Source organism: Hyperolius riggenbachi, chromosome 1 (genome assembly GCF_040937935.1).
Source record: "Hyperolius riggenbachi isolate aHypRig1 chromosome 1, aHypRig1.pri, whole genome shotgun sequence".
Taxonomy (NCBI): Eukaryota; Metazoa; Chordata; class Amphibia; order Anura; family Hyperoliidae; genus Hyperolius; species Hyperolius riggenbachi.
Genome location: NC_090646.1, coordinates 258,307,543 through 258,334,443, shown reverse-complemented (window position 1 = coordinate 258,334,443; position 26,901 = coordinate 258,307,543). Strand labels below are relative to the sequence as shown.

The 26,901-nt window shown below is 45.1% G+C and overlaps 1 protein-coding gene across 2 annotated transcripts in view; it reads left to right on the top strand.

Moving 5' to 3' along the window:
* Window positions 1-26,901, top strand: part of GRSF1 (G-rich RNA sequence binding factor 1) — a 76,240-nt gene that overhangs the window by 3,721 nt on the left and 45,618 nt on the right. Inside the window, exon 1 of one of the 2 annotated variants that reach the window (XM_068233338.1) lies at window positions 16,195-16,470. The exons of the other annotated variant lie outside the window; for it this stretch is intronic. Coding sequence (XP_068089439.1) covers window positions 16,279-16,470 — 192 coding nt within the window. The 5' untranslated portion in view covers window positions 16,195-16,278. Of the gene's footprint in view, window positions 1-16,194; window positions 16,471-26,901 lie in introns of those variants that run through there. 2 annotated transcript variants of the gene reach the window in all.

Here is a 26,901-nt window from a genome sequence, read left to right as displayed (position 1 = left end):
AAAGCCGCCTGAGAGCAGCTGACTGTCAGCTGTAGGAAATCACACGCAATGGGCATCATGCAGATGTCAGACTCGCCAACATTAAACGCTGGTGAGTCTGATAATCAGGCGACAATAAGGTTGCCTGATCCAATTGCATTTAACCCTAGGCAGGATGTTTAAAAACTTGCTTGGGCAATATTATTACCCAGCGAGTTCTTTATAGAGATGGCCCAAACAGTTTGGTGGTGAACGGTTCCCAGTGCATTTCCACTGTTCGCGTTCTCGACGAACTGTGAACATATGTCGTGTTCAACCCACCCCATATACATCATCATGGATCCAAACTTTGACCCCTTACCTCACGGTCAGCAGACACATGGCAACCAATCAGCTAGCACCCCCTCCTGGACCATCCAACCCCCTATCAAAAAGCAGTTGCAGTGGCCATATTGGATTCATTCTCTGCTGGCTGCTGACTGTTAGTGAGAGCAGGGTCAGACTTGCTGCAGATAGGTAGGGAAAGCATTAGCTAGGCCTGTGTTCTTGTTCCTCACTTGCTGTGAAAGCACCCCAAACAGCCCTTTTGAGGTCTAGCACATCGGTCTCCTGTGTTTTTTTTTTTTTGTGTGTGTGTGACACTCCACAGCCCTCGAACACCCAGAGGACTGCTGTTGCTACATTAAGTTGCACGCACAGTACCACTCCAGTGCATTATTATTTCACTGTATTCTGATAGTACTATTGCATTTCTCTGTGTGTGACACTCCACAGCCCACTGACACCCAGAGCTGACATAATATGATTTCTGGTTTTTAGGATTTAAAACCCGACTTTGTGTCAACTCTATAATTTTTGGTGGAAATTTTGGTATGGAACCCCACTGGCATGCCACAGTCCAGGTGTTAGACCCCTTGAAACAACTTTTCTATCACTTTTGTGGCCAGAAACAGTCTTTGTAGGTTTTAAAATCTGCCTGCTCATTGAAGTCTATGTCGGTTTACCAGGTTCGCATGTTCGCAAACATTTGCAAAAGTTTGCGTTCGCTGTTCACGAACAGAAATTTCTATGTTCACTACATCTTTAGTTCTTTACACTTTATCCTATTACATTTTGTATGCTGCCGAGAAACGATGCTTCCTGTCAGACGTTAATTTAGACCTGCAAAAAGCAGGTCTAAACACATTAAACCACGTCTTCCGCTGCTGCATCTTTGAACTGTCTGGACCAATGAGGATTTGCACTGGCCCAGACAGTGAACCAATAGGGAGCCCCGGAGCTTCAAACATGCTTTGCTGGGACTCAGAGACTATTACATTGACAGGAGTTGCGGCGAGTGGCAACAAATGTTTGGTGGCGCTGCAGTAAAAATTGCACATGGCTGGGGAGGGGGGGAGGGAGGAGGGGATCTCTGGGTGAGCTATGGGGGGGGTGGCGGCGCTGCACGGATGGACCGACAGGGAGCTCTGGGAGTCTTCTTTTCAAAGGAGACCCCAGATGCAGTGGCAGAGGACAGCAGTGGACATTCTGCAAGTTGGGCACATATCCTGGGGGACCGAGGCAGCAGTGCTGTGGTGCTGAAGAACAGCGCAAAATCACTCAGGCTTTTGCCTAAATCAGTGGTCCTCAAACTAAGTCCTGCGGCCCCCTGAGACTTTTTCACCGGCCCCCCACTCACAAAATACTTATAGATGTGGTCCGCAGCATCTTTATATATCAGAGGCCCACATTTAGAGTAGCAGTGCAGGCATCACCCATTCAGAGGGAAGCCAGCGAGCAGTTATTCGCTGGTTTCCAATCCAATTCTGCATCAGGTGACACTGCTGTCCAATTGGACAGCGGGTTGTTACGTGGGTATGCTTCCCTGTCTGGCGCAAAGATGTTCTTTGGGTGCCGTGTGAATGAATGGCTGCTGCTAGGAGTTCTCAAGGCATGATCGGGGAAAGGGGGGGGGGGGTAAGGTAATGTGAAGGCAGCGTGTGCATGTGTGTAGGGGTAAATAATTTGCAGTTTATTATGCAGTTATTGAGGAAAGGGGGTAGTTTTGAGGTGTGGGGGACTTTTGAAAATATGTATTTTGAACACAGATTGCTTTGCATGTGGGGGATTGTGTTTCAGGCTTCTGGGAAAAGTGGTTACCAAGTAGAGGGGATGATTTGTAATCACATATATTTTGGTCAGTGCTGTGAAGAAATGTTATGCTTACTTTGTGAAGGGGAAATGGAGGGTTGTGCTGTATATGTTGCTACAGTGATCGTGTGTGTATATGGGTGAGATTGTGCTGCAGGCTTTTGCAGGCCATTGGGTGGCATTATGGCTCAGATATGACTTGCGTGAGAGTCCTGCGCATTCAGTCAGTTCAGTCTTAGAGAACCCTGTATGCGCAGATTTCTCACGACAGCCAGCATGAGCACACGTAGCGTGCACGGTGGGGGAGCGCACGGCCGACTTCAGGCCAAAGTCAACGATTAACAGAGCCACCAGTGGAACCAGGAGAGGAGTCAGGAGGAGGCTGAGGGACCTCATGGGCTACGGGGGCTGTAGGAAGCCTAAGGTAAGTCCAAAAGTATTTAGGCTGAGCTCAGGGTCCCTTTAAATGTGAGACATATGGGCTGAACATGTTAATAGTTTACACTACTTACATTATTTTATTAATGTATTTTATTTATTTACCCTGCCCCCTCCCCCCCCCAGCAGTTGGAAGTATTCTGTGCCAGCCCTGGACTGCAAAAGTTTGGGGACCTGTAACGATTGGTGTCAGCACACAGAGAGAATCTGATTATTGGTGATCTGCAGTATCACCAAGAATACAGATGTATACCTGATTATTGATGATCTGCAGAATCACCAATAATACAAGTATGACTAACCTCTGGACACCTAATAATGTGTAAATGTTTGGGTGCAACAGTAGAAGGCTATCTCCCGTGGAGCGGGAGATACAGACACCACTGCAGCCAGTGGACACCTGAGGAACAGGTGACCTATGGCCGAGCAGGAGCTATCTATAGAGATGAGATAGAGCAGCAGCCAGTGATTCCCTGATGGAATGGAATCAGACTGTACTGCAGCCAATGGACTCCTGAAGGGAAGAGACCACTGACTGCACTGCAGGAAGGCCTCTATCTGCACGGCCAAAGAAAATTGCCTCGTCTACATATTTGGGTTCAGGATGGCCTATCATCACATCATGGATTGCATCCGACAATCCTGCCAAAAAACAGTCTAATAAAGCATTTGCTCCCCATCTAGCCGAGACAGCCCACTTCCTAAACTCAGCGGCGTAAGCCTCAACCGATTTACGACCCTGCCTGAGCATCTTGAGCTTCCTTTCAGCAGTGGAAGATATATCCAGGTCATCGTATATAATGGCCATGGCCTTAAAAAATTCCTGAACTGATGATAACGCCTCATGCTCTGCATGTAGGCTATATGCCCATGTTTGGGAATCACCCGACAGCAGGGTTTTTATAAATGTTACCCTCTGGGACTCAGTTCCTGACAAGGTAGGCCTCAACGCAAAATAAGACAGTACCCGATTTCTGAAATTCTGAAAGTCAGATCTATGGCCAGAAAACTTTTAAGGTATGGACATACAAATGTCCGTGACTGGAGGGGATCGCACTGAATTTATAGCTAATTGAAGTTCCTGAATAGCCCCAAATAACTGATTGATCTGAGTCTGTTGGTACATAATCACCCCGGAAAGATTGTTCACCGCGGTGGTCAGGACTTCAACATGACTATGCAGTGCATCCATCATGTTTTTGGTCTGCCGTTCTGTAACGATTGGTGTCAGCACACAGAGAGAATCTGATTATTAGTGATCTGCAGTATCACCAATAATACAGATGTATACCTGATTATTGATGATCTGCAGAATCACCAATAATACAAGTATGACTAACCTCTGGACACCTAATAATGTGTAAATGTTTGGGTGCAACAGTAGAAGGCTATCTTCCGTGGAGCAGGAGATACAGACACCACTGCAGCCAGTGGACACCTGAGGAGCAGGTGACCTATGGCCGAGCAGGAGCTATCTCTAGAGATGAGATAGAGCAGCAGCCAGTGATTCCCTGATGGAATGAAATCAGACTGTACTGCAGCCAATGGACTCCTAATGGGAAGAGACCACTGACTGCACTGCAGGAAGGCCTCTCTGAGGTACAGGAGGTGTTTGCAGCTAACTGGCACCTGGTGGATTAGTGCCAAGGAAGTACAGACAGACTAATCACTCGGGGAACGAGTGACAGCCAGGAAGGTCAGACAAGCCAGGTCGGCAACACACGAGCATATAAGGTACAAAGACAGAAGACTGATTCGGTAACCGGATACAAGCAGGGTCAGTAACTGGTAGACAGATGGGCTGAGGTACCGAATCAGAAAGCAAGAGAGAGGTCAGCAAAGCAGAAGGTCATAACAGATATAAATAAGCACAATTCTAATCTGAGGTGTGAGGTCCTTGGTCTCGACACCCGGGAACTGGTCTAAAGTATAACAGAATAATGACACAGCAATCCTAAGTTTGGGTGTGAGGTCCTTGGTCTCAACACCCTGGAACTGGTCTAGAGTATAACAGAGTAATGACACAGCAATCCTAAGCTTAGGTGTGAGGTCCTTGGTCTCAACACCCTGGAACTGGTCTAGAGTATAACAGAGTAAAAAACAAAGGTAATCTGGCTAAGTGTGAATTCCCAGCTCCTGCTGGTCCTAACACACTGTAAGATCTGACTGTGGTCTGAGTGCTCACACGTAAGTATTCGCAACGGCAGACAACCAGCAACTGACAAGCAAGATCTATATATACTTGCAGTGCTGTGCAGCTCCGCCCGAGCCACTCAGCCAATCTAGAGTCCAGCTGGGGTCAGCTGATCGGCCTGATCAGCTGATTCCCCTTCTGCTGGTATAAATGTCCTGTCGCCTGGCGCGCGCACGCGTAGCTCTCCATCTGTGTGCACGAGAAGGTCCAGACAAGGCAGACATGTGGCGTTGTGCGGAAACCGCCGCTCTGAACGCGGAGACAGCCGCCCCGTCACTAGACCGCGCGGCGGCATCTCCTCTGTTCATTGCAGGACCCCTGGTTTAGGGGAAGTATACAGAAAGCTGTCTCAGAGATTTCAGCTATCTGTTTCCACAGTTAGGAACATACAGTATTGAGGAAATGGAAGACCACAGGCTCAGTTCAAGTTAAAGAGACTCCGTAACAAAAATCGCATCCTGTTTTTTATCATCCTACAAGTTCCAAAAGCTATTCTAATGTGTTCTGGCTTACTGCCGCACTTTATACTATCACTGTCTCTGTAATAAATCAATGTATCTTTCCCCTGTCAGACTTGTCGGCCTGTGTCTGGAAGGCTGCCAAGTTCTTCAGTGTTGTGGTTCTGCTATGAACTCCCCCTTACTGGCCCCTCTATGCACACTGCCTGTATTATTTAGATTAGGGCAGCTTCTCTCTTCTCTCTTATCTTTTACAAGCTGGATAAATCCTCCTCTGAGCTGGCTGGGCTTTCACATACTGAGGAAATTCAGACAAGGGCAAAGCTGTTTGCAGGAAGAAAAGAGCAGCCTGAAACTTCAGTGCATGAGAGATGCAGGGGGAAAGAAACACCCAAATGATCTCTTGAGATTTAAAAGGAAGGCTGTATACAGCCTGCTTGTGTATGGATGTATTTTCTATGTGTGGACATACTGTACATCAACCTACTTCCTGTTTTGGTGGCCATTTTGTTTGTTTATAAACAAACTTTTCAAAACTGTTTTTAACCACTTTTAATGTGGCGGGGAGCGGCGAAATTGTGACAGAGGGTAATAGGAGATGTCCCCTAACGCACTGGTATGTTTACTTTTGTGTGATTTTAACAATACAGATTCTCTTTAAGGCTTGAAGTGGCAGACCAAGAAAAATCTTGGATAAATAGAAGCGACAAATGGTGAGAACAGTCAGAGTCAACCCACAGACCAGCACCAAAAACCTACAACATAATCTTGCTGCAGATGGAGTCACTGTGCATCATTCAACTATTCGGCACACTTAACACAAGGAGATGATGTATGCGAGAGTGATGCAGAGGAAGCCTTTTCTCTGCCCACAGCACAAACAGAGCCGCTTGAGGTATGCTAAAGCCCCTTTTGACAAGCCAGCTTCATTTTGGGCTAAGGTGCTGTGGACTGATAAAACTAAAATTAAGTTATTTGGGCATAACAAGGGGTATTATGCATGGAGGAAAAACAACACAGCATGCCAAGAAAAACACCTGCTACCTACAGTAAAATATGGTAGTGGTTCTATCATGCTGTGGGGCCAGTGCAGGGACTGGGAATCTTGTCAAAGTTGAGGGACGCATGGATTACACTCAGTATCAGCAGATTCTGGAGACCAATGTCCAGGAATCAGTGACAAAGCTGAAGCTGCGGGGGCTGGATCTTTCAACAAGACAACGACCCTAAACACTGCTCAAAATCCACTAAGGCATTTATGCAGAGGAACAAGTACAACGTTCTGGAATGGCCATCTCAGTCCCCAGACCTGAATATAATTGAAAATCTGTGGTGTGAATCAAAGAGAGCTGTCCATGCTCGGAAGCCATCAAACCTGAATGAACTAGAGATGTTTTGTAAAGAGGAATGGCCCAAGATACCTTCAACCAGAATCCAGGCTCTCATTGGAACCTACAGGAAGCATTTAGAGGCTGTAATTTCTGCAAAAGGAGGATCTACTAAATATTGATTTAATTTCTTTTTTTTGGTGCCGAAATTTATGCCCTTGCCTAATTTTATTTAAACAATTATTGCGCACTTTCTGTAAAGCCAATAAACTTCATTTCACTTCTCAAATATAATTGTGTGTGTCTCTATCACGCTTGGTATAAGGCGTATATACTGAGGCTCAGATTAGTCTTAGTCAAAAATGTAAGCTAGGGTCATACACGTGAGATCAGATAACTACGGTACAGAAGGCTGAGACAAAGGCTAGGTCGTTTAACAGGCTAGGGTCATTCACGAGATATCAGATGGCTGCGATACAATAGGCTGAGACAAAGGCTAGGTCGATTAACAGGATAGGGTCATACACGGGAGATCAGATAGTTGAGGTACAATAGGAGTAGGCAAGAGAATGGTCAGTAAGGCTGTGGTCAATAACTAAAGTCAGTCAGGCAGTCGCATAAATATACAATAATAATAATATCACAGTGTGACAGAGTGCCCAGCACCAGCGTACTGATTGCTATCACAGGCAGTGAGCAAGTGAACCAGCACTGCTAATATACAGTCAGTCCCCCACTCAGAGGCTGGCCCAACACCCAACAAGCAATCACTAGGCAGAATCCCTGCCTGAGCATCAGCTGATGTAAACTATCAGCTCACACCATGATCGCCGGCGTCTCTGAGCATAAGTTTGGCTCTGAGATGCGCGCGCCCGCCTAGAGGGATGGACGGGACGCGCACGCTCACTCACCGCCACGGGTGCTGGGGATGCCGCCGGGGAAGTCGTCGGCTGAACTTCGCCTCACGAGCCGCCCCAGCCAACGCTGGAACCGATGACAGGTGAGTCCCTTACATCCCCCCTCTCTGGACACTCCAAATGACATTTATCAGGATGTTCAAGAAATTATTTTTTAACCAGATCATCAGCATTTACCTGATGAGCAGGCACCCAAGACCTCTCCTCAGGTCCATAACCTCTCCAATCGATAAGAAACTGCAAAGAATAACGAATCTTGCGACAGTCTAAGATCTTTTCAATTTCATACTCTGGCTCACCGTCCACTTCCACAGGGGGAGCAGAGGACTGAATGACATTGACCGCTGGCTTTAACAAAGAGACATGAAAAGAATTAACTCCTCATATAGACTGAGGTAAAGTCACTCGTTAAGAGTGGAGACCCAGACTAGGTCCCCTGGAAGAAACTCAAATTCCGGAGAAAGATGCTGATCAGCATAATTCTTTTGCTGCGATACTGCCTTTTTCAAATTTAACTGAACCTGCGTCCAAATAGACTCCATATGAGAGAGCCAATCCTCTAATGCTGGGAGAGGAGAAGGAGAAGTTGACAAGGAGGAACACTTGGGATTCTGACCCGTAACTACCTGAAAGGGTGAGAACTTAGTGAAAGAGCTGCAAAGGTTGTTGAAAGAGAATTCTGCAAATGGCAGAAACTTCGCCCAAGATTCTTGACAATCAGACACAAAACAGCGCAGATACTGCTCAAGCGTCTGATTGGTTCTCTCAGTCTGCCCATTGGTCTCAGGGTGAAATCCCGAGGAGAAAGAGAGAGAAATGCCAAGTCTGGTGCAGAAAGCACGCCAGAACTGTGAAACAAATTGGACTCCTCTGTCTGAGACAATATTTTCGGGGATTCCATGTAGACGAAAAAGATGTTTGATGAACAAGTCTGCTAAGACTTTAGCGGAAGGTAATCTACACAACGGAACAAAATGCGCCATTTTACTGAATCTATCCACAATCACCCAAATCACAGTGTTACCTTCCGAGGGGGGCAGATCAACAATACAATCCATAGACAGATGAGTCCATGGCTTTTGAGGGATGGGTAGTGGCGAAAGATTACCCACGGGGCAGAACAGGACACTTTACTCCGGGCACAGATCGCACAGGCAGCGACAAAGGCCCTGCAGTCCTTCCTTAAGGACGGCCAACAAACTGGACGTGACAGCAATTCATACGTCTTGGTTTCACCTGGATGCCCTGATAGTTTTGAGTCATGAAATTGTTCTAGAACCTTCAACCGAAGATGAATAGGAACAAACAACAGAGCAGGTGGTTTTTCCAGAGGACAATCCTCCTGAAACGGCAGTAAAGATTGAGAGAGGTCTGGAGAAAGATGGATGCTAGTCACAGCAACCACACAATGTTTGGGTAAAATAGATTCCGGAGAAATTGCTTGAAATGTGTCAGATTCAAAACATCGGGACAAAGCATCAGCTTTCACACCTTTGGCACCGGGCTTATACGTTATAATAAAATTAAAATGAGAGAAGAACAGCGCCCACCGTGCCTGTCTGGGGTTGAGTCTCTTAGCTTTCTTAATATATTCCAGATTATTGTGGTCAGTATAGACCGTAACAGGATGCTCAGCACCCTCCAACCAGTGTCTCCATTCCTCAAATGCCATCTTAACTGCCAACAGTTCCCTATTACCTATATCATAATTCTTTTCTGCAGGTGAAAACTTCCTAGAAAAGAAAGCACAGGGATGCAAACGTTCAGGTTGGCCAAAGTATTGGGAGAGAACGGCTCCCACACCAATCTCCGAGGCATCTCCCTCAACGAAAAAAGGTAACAGGACATTAGGATGTACCAAGACTGGTGCGGAGCAAAAGGCATCCTTGAGTGCCAAAAAGGCTTCACAAGCCTCAGGAGACCAATTGGTCGGATCCGCATCCTTCTTGGTTAGATCTGTCAGGGGAGCCACCAGTGTGGAGAAATTCTTAATTAACTTTTGATAAAAATTTGCAAAACCCAGGAATCGCTGGAGCAATTTCAATCCCCTGGGCTGTGGCCAATCCAAAACTGTCAGTTTTGTATGATCCATAGAGACCAGTATCTGAGATTATGTATAGCAATAGAAGAAAAAGACTGGGTCTCCACCTGGATAAATGCAATTGTAACACTATTTTATTGCACCATAGTGACAAAACAACACAACGTTTCGGCCCGCAGGCCTTTATCAAGTGTTACATAGCCGGCTATGTAACACTTAATAAAGGCCTGCTGGCCGAAACGTCGTGTTGTTTTGTCACTATGGTGCAATAAAATAGTGCTACAATTGCATTTATCCAGGTGGAGACCCAGTCTTTTTCTTCTATTGCTGTGGATTGTTGCACCTTGAAGGATCCGGGTGTGGACCGGTTGACTCCCTGGCTCAATTATATTATATTATTGCAGTTGAGCTTCTAGGACTGCTTCTTTTTTCCTCTGAGATTATGTATCCCAGGAATGGAACCTGGGTGACCTCAAAAATACATTTCTCAATCTTAGCATACAATGAATTTTCTCTCAATTTCTGCAAAACTGACTTTACATGATCTCGGTGCTCGGACAATGAAACAGAGTAAATTAGAATATCATCAAAATATACCACGACAAATTTGCCTAAAAAAATCTCTAAAAATATTGTTAACTAGATCTTGGAAGACAGCTGGGGCATTACAGAGGCCAATAGGCATGACCAGATACTCATAGTGACCGTCATGAGTATTGAAAGCTGTCTTCCACTCATCTCCCTGTCTGATTCTGACTAAATTATAAGCTCTTCTCAAATCCAGATTGGTGAAAATCCGTGCCCCAGAAACTTGAGCGAATAAATCTTCAATGAGTGGTAAGGGATATTTTTTTTTTTTTGGTGATCTTGTTCAGACCCCTATAATCTATACAGGGGCGGAACCCTCCAGCCTTCTTTTGCACAAAAAAGAAGCCAGCTCCGGCAGGAGAAGAAGCGGGACGGATAAACCCTTTGTCTAAATTTTCTTTAATGTAATCTTTCATAGCCAAAGTTTCAGGGCCAGAAAGATTGTACAAATGCCCTCGTGGAGGCATCGTACCAGACAACAGATCTATAGGACAATCATAAGACCTGTGAGGGGGAAGTTTATCAGCAGCCTGGGGAGAAAATACGTCAGAGTATTCTTGATAACAAGGGGGCAATTTTTCAATCTTTATTTCGGTGGTGTGCACAGGAAGTGTTTTCAGACAGTTTTTTATACATAATGAAGACCACTTAGTCAATTGACCAGTACACCAATTTGTGGATTGTGTTTTTGCAGCCAAGGAAGACCCAGAACCAACTGGCTAGAAGGCATTCTAAGCAGGTAGAGCTGCAGATTTTCAATATGCAGTGCTCCTACCTGCAGAGAAACTTCGGGTGGGATTGAAACAGGTTGATTTGCCTGAAGAGGGGAGTCGTCAATAGCGGTAACAAAGATCTTGTCCTGCATAGATAAAGCGGGAATACCAAGCTTGGAAACAAAGGGGGAGTGAAGGAAATTTCCCGCTGCTCCAGAATCAATAAAAGCCTGACAATGGTATTTTTCATTGTAATGTATAGTTACCGGTAACAATAATTTTAAAATTTTCAGGGGAAAAATCAATCACCCAAGTGAGGTTCCCCAACCTCACTTAGGCGCTGGAGTTTTCCGGCTTTCTCTTAGCAGGACAGTATTTAGCTATGTGCCCCTTGACCCCACAATAAAGACACAAGCCTTCATTACGTCTCCTAAGTTTTTCCGAAGGAGTCAGTTTGGAGAGCCCTATCTGCATTGGCTCTTCTCCTGAAGGAGAAACAGAACTGCCAGCAGGGGGAGTCACCCCTGGGATCGACTGAACTTTACCCTGACGTCGCTGTCTGACCTGTATGTCAACTCGTATGGCCAATGTTATGGCGTCTTCTAGGGTTTTAGGGTGAGGGTGACTGACCAAAATGTCATTTATGGAGTCAAAGAGACTGAATAAAAATTAATCCAATAAGGCTGCCTGACCCCAATTGGTGGAAACTGACCACCGTCTGAACTCGGCAGCATACTCCTCAGCTGTACGCCGACCCTGTCATAAATTCTTAATTTACGAACTGTCGCAGCAGTTATATCGGGATCCAAGTAAATCACAGACATAGCTTTAAAAAAGTTATCTACTGAAGATAATGTTTCATCTTCAGGGAACAGGCCATACGCCCAAGTCTGTGGATCTCCCTGTAACAGGGACTTAATCAAGGAGACTTTTTGAGACTCTGACACTGAGGACCTAGGTCAAACATCAAAATACGTCAAGCAACTATTCATGAAGTTTCTAAAGGTTGACCGAGAGCCTGAAAACTTCTCAGGAAGTGGCATTCTTGGCTCCATAGGTGTATAAGGAGCAGGAGGAGGTGCAGGTTGCTCGTTATGAGCTGCAGAAGCCTCAGCACGTGGAGGTGCATTAGCCAACTGATTCAGCTGTTCCTGCTGAGCGGCTACTGTCTGAGTGAGTTGGTTCACAGCCCCTGTGAGGAGCATAACCTGGCGTTGCATACGAACGGTCCTGTGAAGTATCGCGACCACGATACTTCACTAGCGGGCACTACTATGCCATAGTTATCTATGTTAATTGACAAAGTAGCAGCCGCTAGTAAAGTATTGTGGTTGCGATGCTTCACCTGACCGCCACGAGTGAAGCCGGTTTCACTCGTGTGATGGCCGATTGTTAGGGAGTATTTATACCATCATACCAGTGTCCACCCTCATAAAGTGTCACAGCATCCTCCCTTATAGTATGTCCTACCATTCCAAGGTATCATTTATAGTGTTACCCCAGATCACAGTGTCCTAGTAGTTGCCAACCTTTGAGTTCCTTCTATATGCCAGTTGTTACAGCTTCACTGTCATTCTTCCTATTCTCAGGGGTCATTATGGCCTCTCCTATATTCCTGTACTGTCCTGCTATTGGAAAAACTAGAGGTGCACTAATGGGGACACTGTTATGGGGGGAGGCAATAATGGGGGTACTACAGTATAATTAAGAAGGCACTGTAATGAAGGAGAATTAATACAGATTATATAGAGGTTCCACAGGAATTAAATATTTTACTATGGCAGGTTGGGAAATATATGAAATTTTTGCTTCTGTATATATTACTGTATATACAGTATATATCACCAATTATCTATTAGCCACATCCTTTCAACTGCACTTATCTAGCCACATCCACGTTTTGCTGCCACTTGTTAGACGCGTGACTCTGTGCTTCCCGGTGTGTCCTCTTACTTATTTCCAAATGTCGGACCGCATGATTTAGTGGCTGCAGATTTCAAGTGCACTGGGTTCCATAGAAAAAGACTAACCAGCAAACTCATGGTGAACCAGAACTCATTGGAGTGTGTGAGGGGCTACAATGGTCCTAAAAGCCCCCAAAGTAAAATACTAAGGAAAACAAGAGTTTGCTTTCTTAAAACAGAAAGAATTTGCGACAATTCAGGTTGGAGTTAGATGTCTCCCAGTGCATCACTGCTGAATATATGCAAATGAACCTGAAGTATCGCAAATTCTTTCTCTTTTAAGAAAGCAAACTCTTGTTTTCCTTAGTATTTTAGTAAGGAGGCTTTTAGGACCATTGTAGCCCCTCACACACTCCAATGAGTTCTGGTTCACCATGAGCTTGCTGTATGAGCTTGACTGTACCTCTCGGTTTTACAAGCCCTACTCCATAAAGCCAAATTAATCCATGCCATGCACTGATGAGGATCAAACTATCCGAAACAGTCTGTATGCATGTTGGATTATTATGGCTCTGTACAAATTAACAAGCTGACACATCATTGCATTCCAGTGGTTCTGGAGGTGTGTTTAGCTTCTAAGGGCAACAATGGTTAATTTGCATATATTCAGCAGTGATGCACTGGGAGACATCTCAAGCTCACTCCAACCTGAATTATCGCAAATTCTTTCTGTTTTAAGAAAGCAAACTCTTGTTTTCCATAGTAGAAAAGTACTGTTTAAGTTTTGCACACACTGCTCATGTCTGTGCATTTAAACATGCATGTTATTCCCAAGTAGCTGAAGAATTGATGTGCGAAACTTTGAAACAAAAAGCACGTTTTTTACCCGCTTGCGAAAATCGGATTCAACTGTGAACCATCCCATTGACTAACTTTAGTTTTCAGTTGAAATGTGATTTTGCATGTGAAAAAAGCATGCGATTTTGACATGCGCTCCCAGCTTTAATGTTTCCGCTTAGAACCAACTTTATTTAAATCAGACAATAACACACAGAGACTTCCCAACATACTGCTCAATTTCTCACTTTTATTTACAGTTAATGTTTCATATTCCACACACACAAGTTATCCTGAGCCCACTATCACCTTAGTCTGCAATGCAGATAGCTGTGGGTTTCACCAAAACACATAGGGCTCTATTCATAAACCATTACCGCAAGTTTTCCGCTCAAAACAGCGGGTTTTCTCGTCCATTTAGCAAAGTGGGCATTCATAAAAGCTGTTCCCGCATGAAAATCTACAATCCCCCAGCAGAGCGAGAAATTTCCGCCTTCTCCAGTGTATTTCTAGATTTATCTAGAAAAAAGTAACAAAATGGCCATTCATAAAGATTAGAGGAAGCGGTATGTGGACGGGAAATACCGCTTCCTCTGATTTTGCGGATTACATACAAGTGAATGGGACAGACCTCCCAGAGAGAGCAGTGCACGGAGGGACTCTGCCGGCTGAAGTGTTTCCGCATGCCTTTCCGACAGCTTACCGCCAGCTTTCAGCGGGAGATCTCCGCTCTTGCATCGCAGCTTTCAAGATTTCTTTGAATGACCACCCAGAAGTGTAAAATACCGCTGCGGTATTTTCCCTCCAGGAGTTTTCTCGCAACAACTTTTTTATGAATAGAGCCCATAATGGGGCTACATGACTACACAGCGGAGATGCTATGGAAACGCTCTGTGGAGTTGCTTACAGAATGCACAGGGAATTATTTCAGCTGCCAAAAAAAGAGGTAATAGGAATAGTAGGAATAGGGGTTACATCAGTTGAGATCAAAACTGGTCCTTTTCAAAGGAACCACTCTTTGGGTAATAATGGGACTAGAAACCTGAGGCAGGAAAGGCTGGTAAATTTACCAAGCCCAAGCAGTGCACGGCAATTTTACTGGCAACAACACAAGGGGAGCTGTGCTACTTACAGGGGGCTTCCTCCAGCCCCAAGCTCCCAGCACGTCCTTCGCCGCAGCTCTCCCTTCAGCCGTTCGCCACAGCTCCGTCCCTGTCCCCGGCGATGACGTCAGGGCGACCTCCAGGTCAGCCTGTACTGTGCCTGTCAATCACCGCCGCGTGGGCCGGAGCGGACTGCACCGGTGCAGTAGTTCTGCGCCTGTGCAGTCCACTCTGGCCCACGTGGCGGTGATTGACAGCGCCGCTCGCGCAGGCGCAGTACAGGCTGACCTCCAGGTCGGCCTGACGTCATCGCCTGGGACCGGAGCGGAGCTGCGGCGAACAGCTGAAGTGAGAGCTGCGTCGAGGGACGTGCTGGGGGCTGGAGGAAGCCCCCTGTAAGTAGCACTTATTCTCTTTAGGATTGCCTGATGACTCCTTTAAGCGTGGTGTGACATGGCACGCATGCATGGGCTGACGGAAATCCCAGTGAAGTACTTCCTGCCCAGCAGGGAGTAGATTAGCCAGGGGGCAGCAATATGCATGTGACCCTGTAGCCAAAATCACAAATCGGAATCGCATGTGAGGCCTCTTGCACACTACTTGCGATTCCGATTTCTAATCGGTTTTAGGCCTCTTGCACACTACATACGATTCCAATTTTTAATAGATTTTCACATGCGATTCAGATTTTTGATCGCTAATGCATGCTGTGTTATTCTTTTGATAGCATCCAGGAAAAATCGGAATTGCAAATCGGATCTGCAGTGTGCAGGGAGCCTTAACATGAGGTTCCGATTTCTAATAGTTCCTGCATGCTGCCTTTTTTCTGCGGGTTTTTTTTATAGCATCCAGGGAAAATTAGAATCGCAAATCGGAATCACAAATCAGATTTGCAGTATGCAGGGGGACTGAATTGTTACTGCATGCTGTGGTTTTTCTGGGTTTTTCTTTTGATAGCATGCAGGGAAAATTGGAATCGCAAATCAGATTTGCAATGTGCAGGGAGCCCATGTAGATAAAAAAAACCTGAAATGTCAATCAGAGAGGGATCCATCTTTTGTGAGGGGTTAAGACAATTATGCATTATTAATTCCATACCCCTACAGGTTTGAAACTTAGCAAGTAAGCAGGTTTTTTATAAGTACGGTGGAAACACCCACTACCCGGTGATTACAGCTACTTTATTTGATTAGCTCAGTCTCCATCTCTAATCATCGGAGTAAATGTCCCTGCCCTGTTCTCTATAACACGTATGGAATGTAGGTGAACGCTTCCTGAAGCTTACAAAAGGTCAGCTGGAGCAATGTCACCCTGACTTCACCCCTCCATGTGCTGATGACGCTATATAACAGGGCATCACAGACGCTAGAAAGATCGCAGCGCGATGGGAGAAGAAATGTTGCGTGACCTCGTCTACGTCTCATTGGCTGAGGGTTGGCTGGCGGATACTGGGAATTGTAGTCCTTACGTACGTTGTGTAGCTGGTTGCCATTGGTGTGATTCTCACGGCGTTTAGTGGGAGTTGTAGTTTTCGCAGCTTGTGCTGTTTGGGGATTGGCTGTAGAGGCGAGAGGTGGCTGCTGGGAGCGGGTTGGGGCCGGTGCCTGCCTATGGTTTGGTGCTGGTAGTGGATGCCCTCTTCCTCTGCATGGCCGGGAGCTGCAGGATCATCGGTGCCTCGATAGCTCAGCTGCTGCTGAGGGGCCGGGGAGCCACGCTGCTGGTTAGCAAGAGAGGGAGGCCACATAGCTGTCTGCTGGAGCGGCCTGCGACTCTAGCTGCGGGGCTGGGGAGGCTGCGCAGCGCTGCCCACTATTACACCGACAGCAACACACAGCAGGTATGCGGGGGAGGCTGTGCTGTAGTGCTACCCTGTCTTTTTATCCTGAATGTCGGTGTTATTCTGGGAGAAATCAGATTGCTGGCGCAGTGGTCACATTACATTATAGCATAAGGCCTGGCTGTATACCCCAGACCATATTTACTACTGATCTAGAAATGATCACATCAAGAAGAAAAATGTAGTTAGAATCCCTTGTAATGAAAAATATTGCAACCTGTAATATTTTGCAACTTGAATGGACTGTGCTGAACTGCGCATTTGCGCCTTCTTTCAAATTTTGCGGCTCATTATTTGCAACTGCTGGTGTTTAGTTCCTTCGGAGGTAGAGGATAAGGTTAGGTTGGGTTGCATTTTCTGATACAAAGACATTGAAATCAATGGTTAGGTTGCACTTTATACATATACATATTTGCAGCGGGTTGCAAAATATAAAGTAGCAAAAATTTTCACCATGCCCTCTTATACATTAAAGAGAACCTAAAGTCAAAAAAAAAAATGAGATGAACTCACCTGGGGCTTCCCTCAGCCCCCTGCAGACGATCGGTGCCCTCGCAGCTCCGCTCCGATGTCCCAGGACCAGCCGGCGAGCACTTCCGGTTTGGCCGTCACCGGCCGACAGGCATGGGAACGCGAGTGATTGTTCGCGTTCCCAGCCTGTATATCGCCCCCTATGCTGCTATTGCGGCCAGGAGGTCGCAATAGCAGCATAGGGGGCAATATACAGGCTGGGAACGCGAACAATCACTCGCGTTCCCATGCCTGTCGGCCGGTGACGGCCAAACCGGAAGTGCTCGCCGGCGGGTCCTGGGACATCAGAGCGGAGCTGCGAGGGCACCGATCGTCTGCAGGGGGCTGAGGGAAGCCCCAGGTGAGTTCATCTCATTTTTTCTTTGTGACTTTAGGTTCACTTTAAGGCTGCTTACACACTAAGACGCTACAGGTGCACGTTAGTGCAACCTGTAACGCTCCCCCAACGCACAGCAATGTAACACGAGTGGGCTGTTCACACAGCCCGCGTTGCGTTACATGTAACGCTGCACATTCTCCCGAAAGTGCAGCATGCTACGGCGTTACAGCCGCTTAAAGGGAATGTCCAAGCAAAATAAAAAAATGAGTTTCACTTACCTGGGGCTTCTACCAGCCCCATGCAGCTATCCTGTGCCCTCGTAGTCACTCACTGCTGCTCCAGTCCCCCGCTGGCAGCTTGCCGACCTCGGAGGTCGGCGGGAGGCATTGCGTACATTTTTACGCATTCCCGCTAGTGCAGGAACATTAACACATACATTTTTACGCATTACTGGTTTAATGCGTAAAAATTTACGCATTGAACCAGTAACGCGTAAAAATGTATGTGTTAATGTTCCTGGACTAGCGGGAATGCGTAAAAATTTACGCAATGCGTCCCGCCGACCTCCGATGTCGGCAAGCTGCCAGTGGGGGACTGGAGCAGCAGTGAGTGACTACGTGGGCACAGGATGGCTGCATGGGGCTGGTAGAAGCCCCAGGTAAGTGAAACTCATTTTTTTATTTTGCTTGAACCTTCCCTTTAAGCCGCGTTATACTGTTTGCACATGCTCAGTCAGGTTGGGGAGGAGCGGAGAGCGGCCAGGCACATGGCTAATTAATATTCACTGCACGTTGTGACGTACAGTGTTTACTTCCTGGTGCGGCCGCTCTGTGCGGCGATTGGCCGGCGGGACCACGTGATGCCGCATGCGTCCAAGAGTACGCATCACGGATGCCAGAGTGAGCTGCACAACGCGGCTCACTCTGATGTCCACATCGAAGTGCACCAGGCCTTGCGTTAGGTGCACGTTATGCGACCTTAACGTAGCACCTAACGCAACGTCTTGGTGTGCAAGTAGCTTAAAAAACAGGCCTGTGGAGTTGAAGCAATTTGCGGGTGGAGAGAATACTCTGACTCCTAATAAATTTAAGCTGTACATTTCTATTTTGTTTTATTTCTAAGTAATTGAACCCCATTCGCCCAATGATTGATTATACCAGGTTCAAGGCCTTTGCCATTACCAGTGTAAGAATGGCAGCAGATTAAATATCACCCTTCAAAATGGGTAAATTTTGATTGGCTGTTGAAGTTCCACCCACTTTCCTGAATATTAATCCCAGTCACCCTGTGACCATCTGTGCGCAAGAGGGCTTTGAAGTTGGAGCAATTTTGGGTACTTGGAGTCGGTGGTTTCTATAAACTGAGGAATCGTAGTCAGATTTTTTTTTTTATTTTTTTTTTGTATAAAATCCATAGCCCTGGTTCTGTCATTCTGTGTGAAGAATCCTGCCACTAACAGTGGTAGGGCTTTTTAATTTTATTTTTAGCGCTGACAATTTTGCAGATCGCTCCAAAAGCGCTTGTGTAATGATTTCCTATGACAGTGTTCACATGAGCATTTCGGCTTTATTAAAATTGCAAACTTGCTACACGTACCATTTTTCTGAGCGTTTTGGCTCAATGAAAGGTATAGGGAAATCGCAATGCGCTTTAAAAAGCACTTTGTATATTGATTTTCGGAACACTTTGATGAATAAATACATTGGCTATCATTCATAAAGCATTTCCGCATGTGGAAATGCTGAAAACCGCTGACTTTACTGACCATTAAGCAAAATCTCCATTCATAAAGGCTCTTTCCGCATGAAAAGCTGACATTCCCGTGCAGAGCGATAAATTTCCGCCTTGTGCGCTGATTTTCTAGATTTATCTAGAAAAAGTAATAAAATGTCCATTCATAAAGATTACAGCACAGCGGTATGCGAACGGGGATTACCGCTCCCTCGGCAGTAACGATAAGCATGCGGAATACATGTAACTGAATGGGACAGACCTCCCAAGCAACAGCAGAGAGAGCAGCGCACCGAGGGACTCAGGCAGCTTCTATGTTTCTGCAAGCCTACCGACAGCCTTTTCCAGAAAATCTCCGCACTTGTATCGCAACAGGCAAACTTTTTATGAATGACCACCCAGAAGTCTAAAATACCGACAGCGGTGTTTTGCGGCACTGATTCTCCTTACCGACAGCACTTTTATGAATGATAGCCATTGTATTTATTCACTTCCAGGTTAAAGAGTTCACTTCCTGTTTGACGTCAGGAAGTGAAAAATTGCTCTTTAAAAGCGCTTAGAAAAGCACTTTTCTAATCTGAAATCTTCCAAAATACAGGATCTTCTCAAAAAATTAGCATATTGTGATAAAGTTCATTTTCTGTAATGTACTGATAAACATTAGACTTTCATATATTTTAGATTCAAATACACACAACTGAAGTAGTTCAAGCCTTTTATTGTTTTAATATTGATGATTTCGGCATACAGCTCATGAAAACCCCAAATTCCTATCTCAAAAAATTAGCATATTTCATCCGACCAATAAAAGAAAATATTTTTAAAACAAAAAAAGTCAACCTTCAAATAATTATGTTCAGTTATGCACTCAATACTTGGTCAGGAATCCTTTTGCAGAAATGACTGCTTCAATGCGGTGTGGCATGGGGGCAATCAGCCTGTGGCACTGCTCAGGTGTTATGGAGGCCCAGGATGCTTCTATAGCGGCCTTAAGCTCATCCAGAGTGTTGGGTCTTGCGTCTCTCAACTTTCTCTTAACAATATCCCACAGATTATCTATGGGTTCAGGTCAGGAGAGTTGGCGGGCTAATTGAGCACAGTAATACCATGGTCAGTAAACCATTTACCAGTGGTTTTGGCACTGTGAGCAGGTGCCAGGTCGTGCTGAAAAATGAAATATTCATCTCCATAAAGCTTTTCAGCAGATGGAAGCATGAACCCACTTTTGAACAAGAAACAGCGGCAGAAGCGCCTGACGTGGGCTACAGAGAAGCAGCACTGAACTGTTGCTCAGTGGTCCAAAGTACTTTTTTTTGGATGAAAGCAACTTTTACATGTCATTCGGAAATCAAGGTGCCAGAGCCTGGAGGAAGACTGGGGAGAGGGAAATGCCAAAATTCCTGAAGTCCAGTGTCAAGTACCCACAGTCAGTGATGGTCTGGGGTGCCATGTCAGCTGCTGGTGTTGGTCCACTGTATTTTATCAAGGGCAGGGTCAATGCAGCTAGCTATCAAGGGATTTTGGATAACTTCATGCTTCCATCTGCTGAAAAGCTTTATGGAGATGAAGATTTCATTTTTCAGCACGACCTGGCACCTGCTCACAGTGCCAAAACCACTGGTAAATGGTTTACTGACCATGGTATTACTGTGCTCAATTAGCCCGCCAACTCTCCTGACCTGAACCCATAGATAATCTGTGGGATATTGTTAAGAGAAAGTTGAGAGACGCAAGACCCAACACTCTGGATGAGCTTAAGGCCGCTATAGAAGCATCCTGGGCCTCCATAACACCTGAGCAGTGCCACAGGCTGATTGCCCCCATGCCACACCGCATTGAAGCAGTCATTTCTGCAAAAGGATTCCCGACCAAGTATTGAGTGCATAGCTGAACATAATTATTTGAAGGTTGACTTTTTTTGTTTTAAAAACATTTTCTTTTATTGGTCGGATGAAATATGCTAATTTTTTGAGATAGGAATTTTGGGTTTTCATGAGCTGTATGCCGAAATCATCAATATTAAAAGAATAATAGGCTTGAACTACTTCAGTTGTGCGTATTTGAATCTAAAATATATGAAAGTCTAATGTTTATCAGTACATTACAGAAAATAATGAACTTTATCACAATATGCTAATTTTTGAGAAGATCCTGTATATAATGTGAACAAGGCCTAAGAATGGCTGTAGTTTTCATTTTCCAGTTGAAAATGAATTGCTCAAATCTGGCTGTTTTATGCTCCACCCACTTTCCCTGTATTTTTTTCACCTCGGTCACCAAGTGACCAACTGTACCAAGTTGGGAACTCTGGCTTTATTGCTGTGAGAATGTCAGCCTTTTTACACTCACTCACTTACTCACTCACTTACTCACTCACTCACTCACTCACTCACTCACTCACTCACTCACTCACTTTTATATATACAGAGGGAGTGCAGAATTATTAGGCAAGTGGTATTTTTGAGGAATAATTTTATTGAACAACCATATTCTCAATGAACCCAAAAAACTCATTAATATCAAAGCTGAATATTTTTGAAAGTAGTTTTTAGTTTGTTTTTAGTTTTAGCTATTTTAGGGGGATATCTGTGTGTGCAGGTGACTATTACTGTGCATAATTATTAGGCAACTTAACAAAAAACAAATATACCCATTTCAATTATTTATTTTTACCAGTGAAACCAATAACATCTCAGCATTCACAAATATACATTTCTGACATTCAAAAACAAAACAAAACAAAAACAAATCAGTGACCAATATAGCCACCTTTCTTTGCAAGGACACTCAAAAGCCTGCCATCCATGGATTCTGTCAGTGTTTTGATCTGTTCACCATCAACATTGCGTGCAGCAGCAACCACAGCCTCCCAGACACTGTTCAGAGAGGTTTACTGTTTTACCTCCTTGTAAATCTCACATTTTATGATGGACCACAGGTTCTCAATGGGGTTCAGATCAGGTGAACAAGGAGGCCATGTCATTAGTTTTTCTTCTTTTATACCCTTTCTTGCCAGCCACGCTGTGTAGTACTTGGACGTGTGTGATGGAGCATTGTCCTGCATGAAAATCATGTTTTTCTTGAAGGATGCAGACTTCTTTCTGTACCACTGCTTGAAGAAGGTGTCTTCCAGAAACTGGCAGCTTGACTCCATCTTCAACCCAAAAAGGCCCCACAAGCTCATCTTTGATGATACCAGCCCAAACCAGTACTCCACCTTCACCTTGCTGGTGTCTGAGTCGGACTGGAGCTCTCTGCCCTTTACCAATCCAGCCACGGGCCCATCCATCTGGCCCATCAAGACTCCCTCTCATTTCATCAGTCCATAAAACCTTAGAAAAATCAGTCTTCAGATATTTCTTGGCCCAGTCTGACGTTTCAGCTTGTTTGTCTTGTTTAGTGGTGGTCATCTTTCAGCCTTTCTTACCTTGGCCATGTCTCTGAGTATTGCACACCTTGTGCTTTTGGGCACTCCAGTGATGTTGCAGCTCTGAAATATGGCCAAACTGGTGGCAAGTGGCATCTTGGCAGCTGCACGCTTGACTTTTCTTAGTTCATGGGCAGTTATTTTGCGCCTTGGTTTTTCCACACGCTTCTTGCGACCCTGTTGACTATTTTGAATAAAAAGCTTTATTGTTCGATGATCACGCTTCAGAAGCTTTGCAATTTTAAAAGTGCTGCATCCCTTTGCAAGATATCTCACTATTTTTGACTTTTCTGAGCCTGTCAAGTCCTTCTTTTGACCCATTTTGCCAAAGTAAATAAAGTTGCCTAATAATTATGCACACCTGATATAGGGTGATGTCATTAGACCACACCCCTTCTCATTACAGAGATGCACATCACCTAATATGCTTAATTGGTAGTAGGCTTTCGAGCCTATACAGCTTGGAGTAAGACAACATGCATAAAGAGGATTAGGTGGTCAAAATACTCATTTGCCTAATAATTCTGCACTCCCTGTACAGTATATAGATAACCTCTGTTGTAAAGCTTGAATACTCATCTCACGATGAAGGAAGATCGATCACAGCGACGTCCCACGATGACAACTGCTCCTTTATCCTGCTCCTTTATCCATCTTCCTGACAGTGGGTTTGTGCGACAGCCATAAACAAGCCTTCCAGAGATCAGTGCTTTGTGTGGGAGTCTTCGGGGATCTTAAAAAATCCGATCTGCCCTACAACATTCGCGTGATCGTGTGCCTGTAATCACGTCGCGAGATTGAACCCAGGCATGATGGGTCTCGGGTGAATCTTGGTATGCAGACGACATGCTGGAGCATTCATGTTAGCAATGACAGGCCAGGATGGCTGACAAGGTACAGCTTCCTGGCCAGGAGCTTTTGTTTCCAAAAGCAGATGCTTGAAAATGCCTAAGCTTTGGTAGTGATGAAATGCCTTTTTATGTTACATACTTTCAATCAACAAGATTGTTATATGCAAATTAGAGGAGTTGGAGTCGGTGGAATCCTAAACTGAGGAGTTGAAGGACTTTTGTACCAACTCCACATCCCTGGTAAAAACACTAAGGCCTCGTTCACATTAGGCAATGCATATGGCCGTGCATTCGGGACGCAAGTGCACTCAATCGCACGCCATACGCGTTTCCGTGCATTGCGCTGCTGATCCCATTCATTACGGTGAATGGGATCAGCGATGTGCTTTGCCAAAAAAATGCGTGCAGCAGTGCGACAGCGCATCGAACTGCTGCGCAGCACACATAGTATGAACGTCAGAAGTGCTCTCTATGCACTTCTGATGTTCTTGCTGATCGTATGCCATACTCGCTGCTGAAATGCGCACGTCAGCGCATATAGTGTGAACGAGCCCAAAAGGATGTTTCAGACGAGTCCTGCCATGCTCATGGTTTAAGAGCTGTCTATTCAAGTGAATGAACAGCGGCGGTATGAACATTTGCACAAATGCCATGTTTTGATCACTATTTTTCTTGTTTCAGGCGATTCTAGGATCGCTGAATGCCGTGCCTCTGTGTCCCCCTGTGGGGGTTAAAAACCATGTACACTGGGAAGCCACTGAAAGCTGCTAAATGCTTTCCTGCAGGCTTGCAGGAAAGCATTTGGATTACTCTGCCGCGCACCAGTGTGAACTGAGCCTTAAAGTGATATCAATAGAGGGTGCTTTAAGTTTTCCCCTCTGAGGAAGTGACACCAAATTAAGAAACCGCATTAAATATATTGCATCCACAGCATTATAAAAATAAAATACTACAATAATCTCTAGGAAAACCTTACCACTGTTGAATATTTCTGATAAATGGATTGCTGTATCAAGTTTAGGCTACCACCATCTTGAAAATCTAAAAGGCTTGCAATTTTTCTGCGGTTTGCGATTCTGGGAGTCTCCGGTAGCACTTGCGATATTGTAAGGGCTGGTGCACACCAAGAGCGCCTCTGAGCGCTTTTTTAAAACGCTAGTGCTTTGAAAAGTGGTTGGCTAATGTGTTTGTATGGGCTGGATCAATACAGAATGATGTGATTGCAAATGCGTGCCATTTCTGAGGCGATTCAGTGTTAGGTATAGTAAAATGGAAAAGTGCTATAACAGATCGTAATTTTTTTTTTTTTTTTTTTTTCCTAAACTCTACACCTAAAGCTTCAAAAATCGTTAGGCATAGCTAAATAATCGCCAGTAAGTAGTTAAAATCTGTCCAGTAGCATTTTTTGAGTGATTGCGCTCCGATGCAACAGATAAGAGCACTGCAAGATCGCTTTAAACTTGCTTTTCAAAATCAATTTTGCAATGACCTGTCCCCCTTGTAAATAAAGTTTAATATACTTAGTGGGTCTCCTGGTGACTGGCTTCTGGTGTGTAGCCCTGCTTTCTAGACGTCGTCTGCCATTCTCCTATTGGACATAGTGAAGGGCCTATGACCTCTTGTGCTTGATTGGGGGGCTCCTACGCTTCAGAAACCAGACAATAGGAGGCCGGGTAAGTATAATAAACTTCATACAGATTAAAAAAAACAAACTGCTAATCAGAAGCACTGTACAATATTGTACATTGCTTCCAAACCCCCAGCAAATCGGCCAGGGGATCGCTGCTGCACTTGCAATTGCTCAAGCACCTTGTGCAGCGATCCCCTGTATAGTAAGTGGGGTACATCCCTCAGATGTGAACTCCTCTCATAAGGAGTTCTGGTTAACCTTCTGCGCTAACCAGAGCTAAAATAAACAGATTAAAAATAAAGATTTAGTAAAAAGCTATAAAGTAATCAAAGCTGTATGTAGAAAGGAAGTATTGCAGGTAGGTTTGGGCTTTCGAGTAGCGTACAACTCGAATTAGGAATTCAAATGAAGTCTAATGACTTCACGTGCGACCACAGGCAATGGGGGGAGGGGTTTATCTTACCCAAAATTCTTCGGTGACGTCTGCATTCCATTAAGCGTCGCAAGCATAATGAAAGCCGCGGTCCATGACTCACTTCCTCCTTCCGTCTTGAAAAGGGAAGCGCGGTAGTGAGTCATGCCACGTGGTTTGCATTAAGCCTATGATACACTACTCAAAAGCCCATCCCTGATTGCAGGCACTGAGGCATTGTGCATATTAAGCAGACCTAAACTGAATTGTATAGCATATTGATTTGTTGCCTCTCGGATATAAAGACAAATAAGTTTTCTTTTCCATTGTTTCTGATTCCTGAGATACGATGCTTGAACTACCCCGGGAACTTAGGGGGTGAAAAAGGTTGCCCCAACAGGCAGTCTCTGAGGCCCTGTTCACATCTAAAAACAAAATCGCTGACAGCAGCAATGTTCTTTTATTTTTTTGTATTCCCCAAAATTCCCCCCCCCCCTGGGCGGACGTCTGTCAGGAAGTGAACTCTTTGACCACGGGAAAAGAATAAATACAGTGTTCTCCCCAGATTTATTTTTTTTTCCCCAGCCGGGGTGGCATGGAAAAGTAGCCGGGTGGCGCCCGACAGCGCAATGCAGGACTGATGCATTTCTGCTTGCAACATATGAGTATGAAGAGGCGAGCCGATGGCTGCTCACCAAAATTGCTAAAAGTTTGGGGAGAACTCTGAAATACAATGTATTTATTCCTAAAAACGCGAACCTAATCGCCGGAAATACAAAACCCGATTTGTGAGTGTTTTGCATATATTCCTATACCTTCTATTGTAGCAAAATCACCCCGAAAATGGACGTGGTACATGCTTTGTGAATGGAAAGCAGATGAATGCGCTGATATGAACTATCTCATAAGGATTCATTGCACAATGTATTTTAGGGCATTTTTCAAGTTGCCGGCGCTCAAAAAAATGTGCAAAACGCCCTATGTGTGTACAAGCCCTGAAGGGTATTTAAACACGGCCACCAATTTTTATTTTATTTAATTTTTTTTTTTTTTTTTTTTTTTTGCAGGAGAGGGTAGGCACTGCCAAAGTCTTAGGAATACTGCCAAGGCAGCATGTCGGGGGTGGCTTATGAGAAACTTCAAAATGCAGCAGGGCCCTAACTACAAATCATGGAGGCGCCCCCCCCCCCCCAGAAAAACTTTGGGGCCCCCTATGGTCACACCCTTTCCTACACCTGGTGACCTTCACAGTCTGGAAGCCCATCTCATACGGGTCATAAAACAAGTGTGGCCATCATACTCTTCACACCCATAACACGTGTAGCCACAAAAACGCCTGATCTGAGAGATGGACCCCTTATCAGAGAGTGAAGTAGTAGTTTGGGCCCCCTTACAGCTCTGAGCTTCCCTGCGGCCATAGGGGTTGCTTCCCTGTAGTTGCGCACCTGAAATGCAGGTAATTGCATTGCACTTCTATTTAGGTCTTCTGTAACCCTCCTGGCGGTTGTTTTTTTTTTTTTTTTTCTTTTT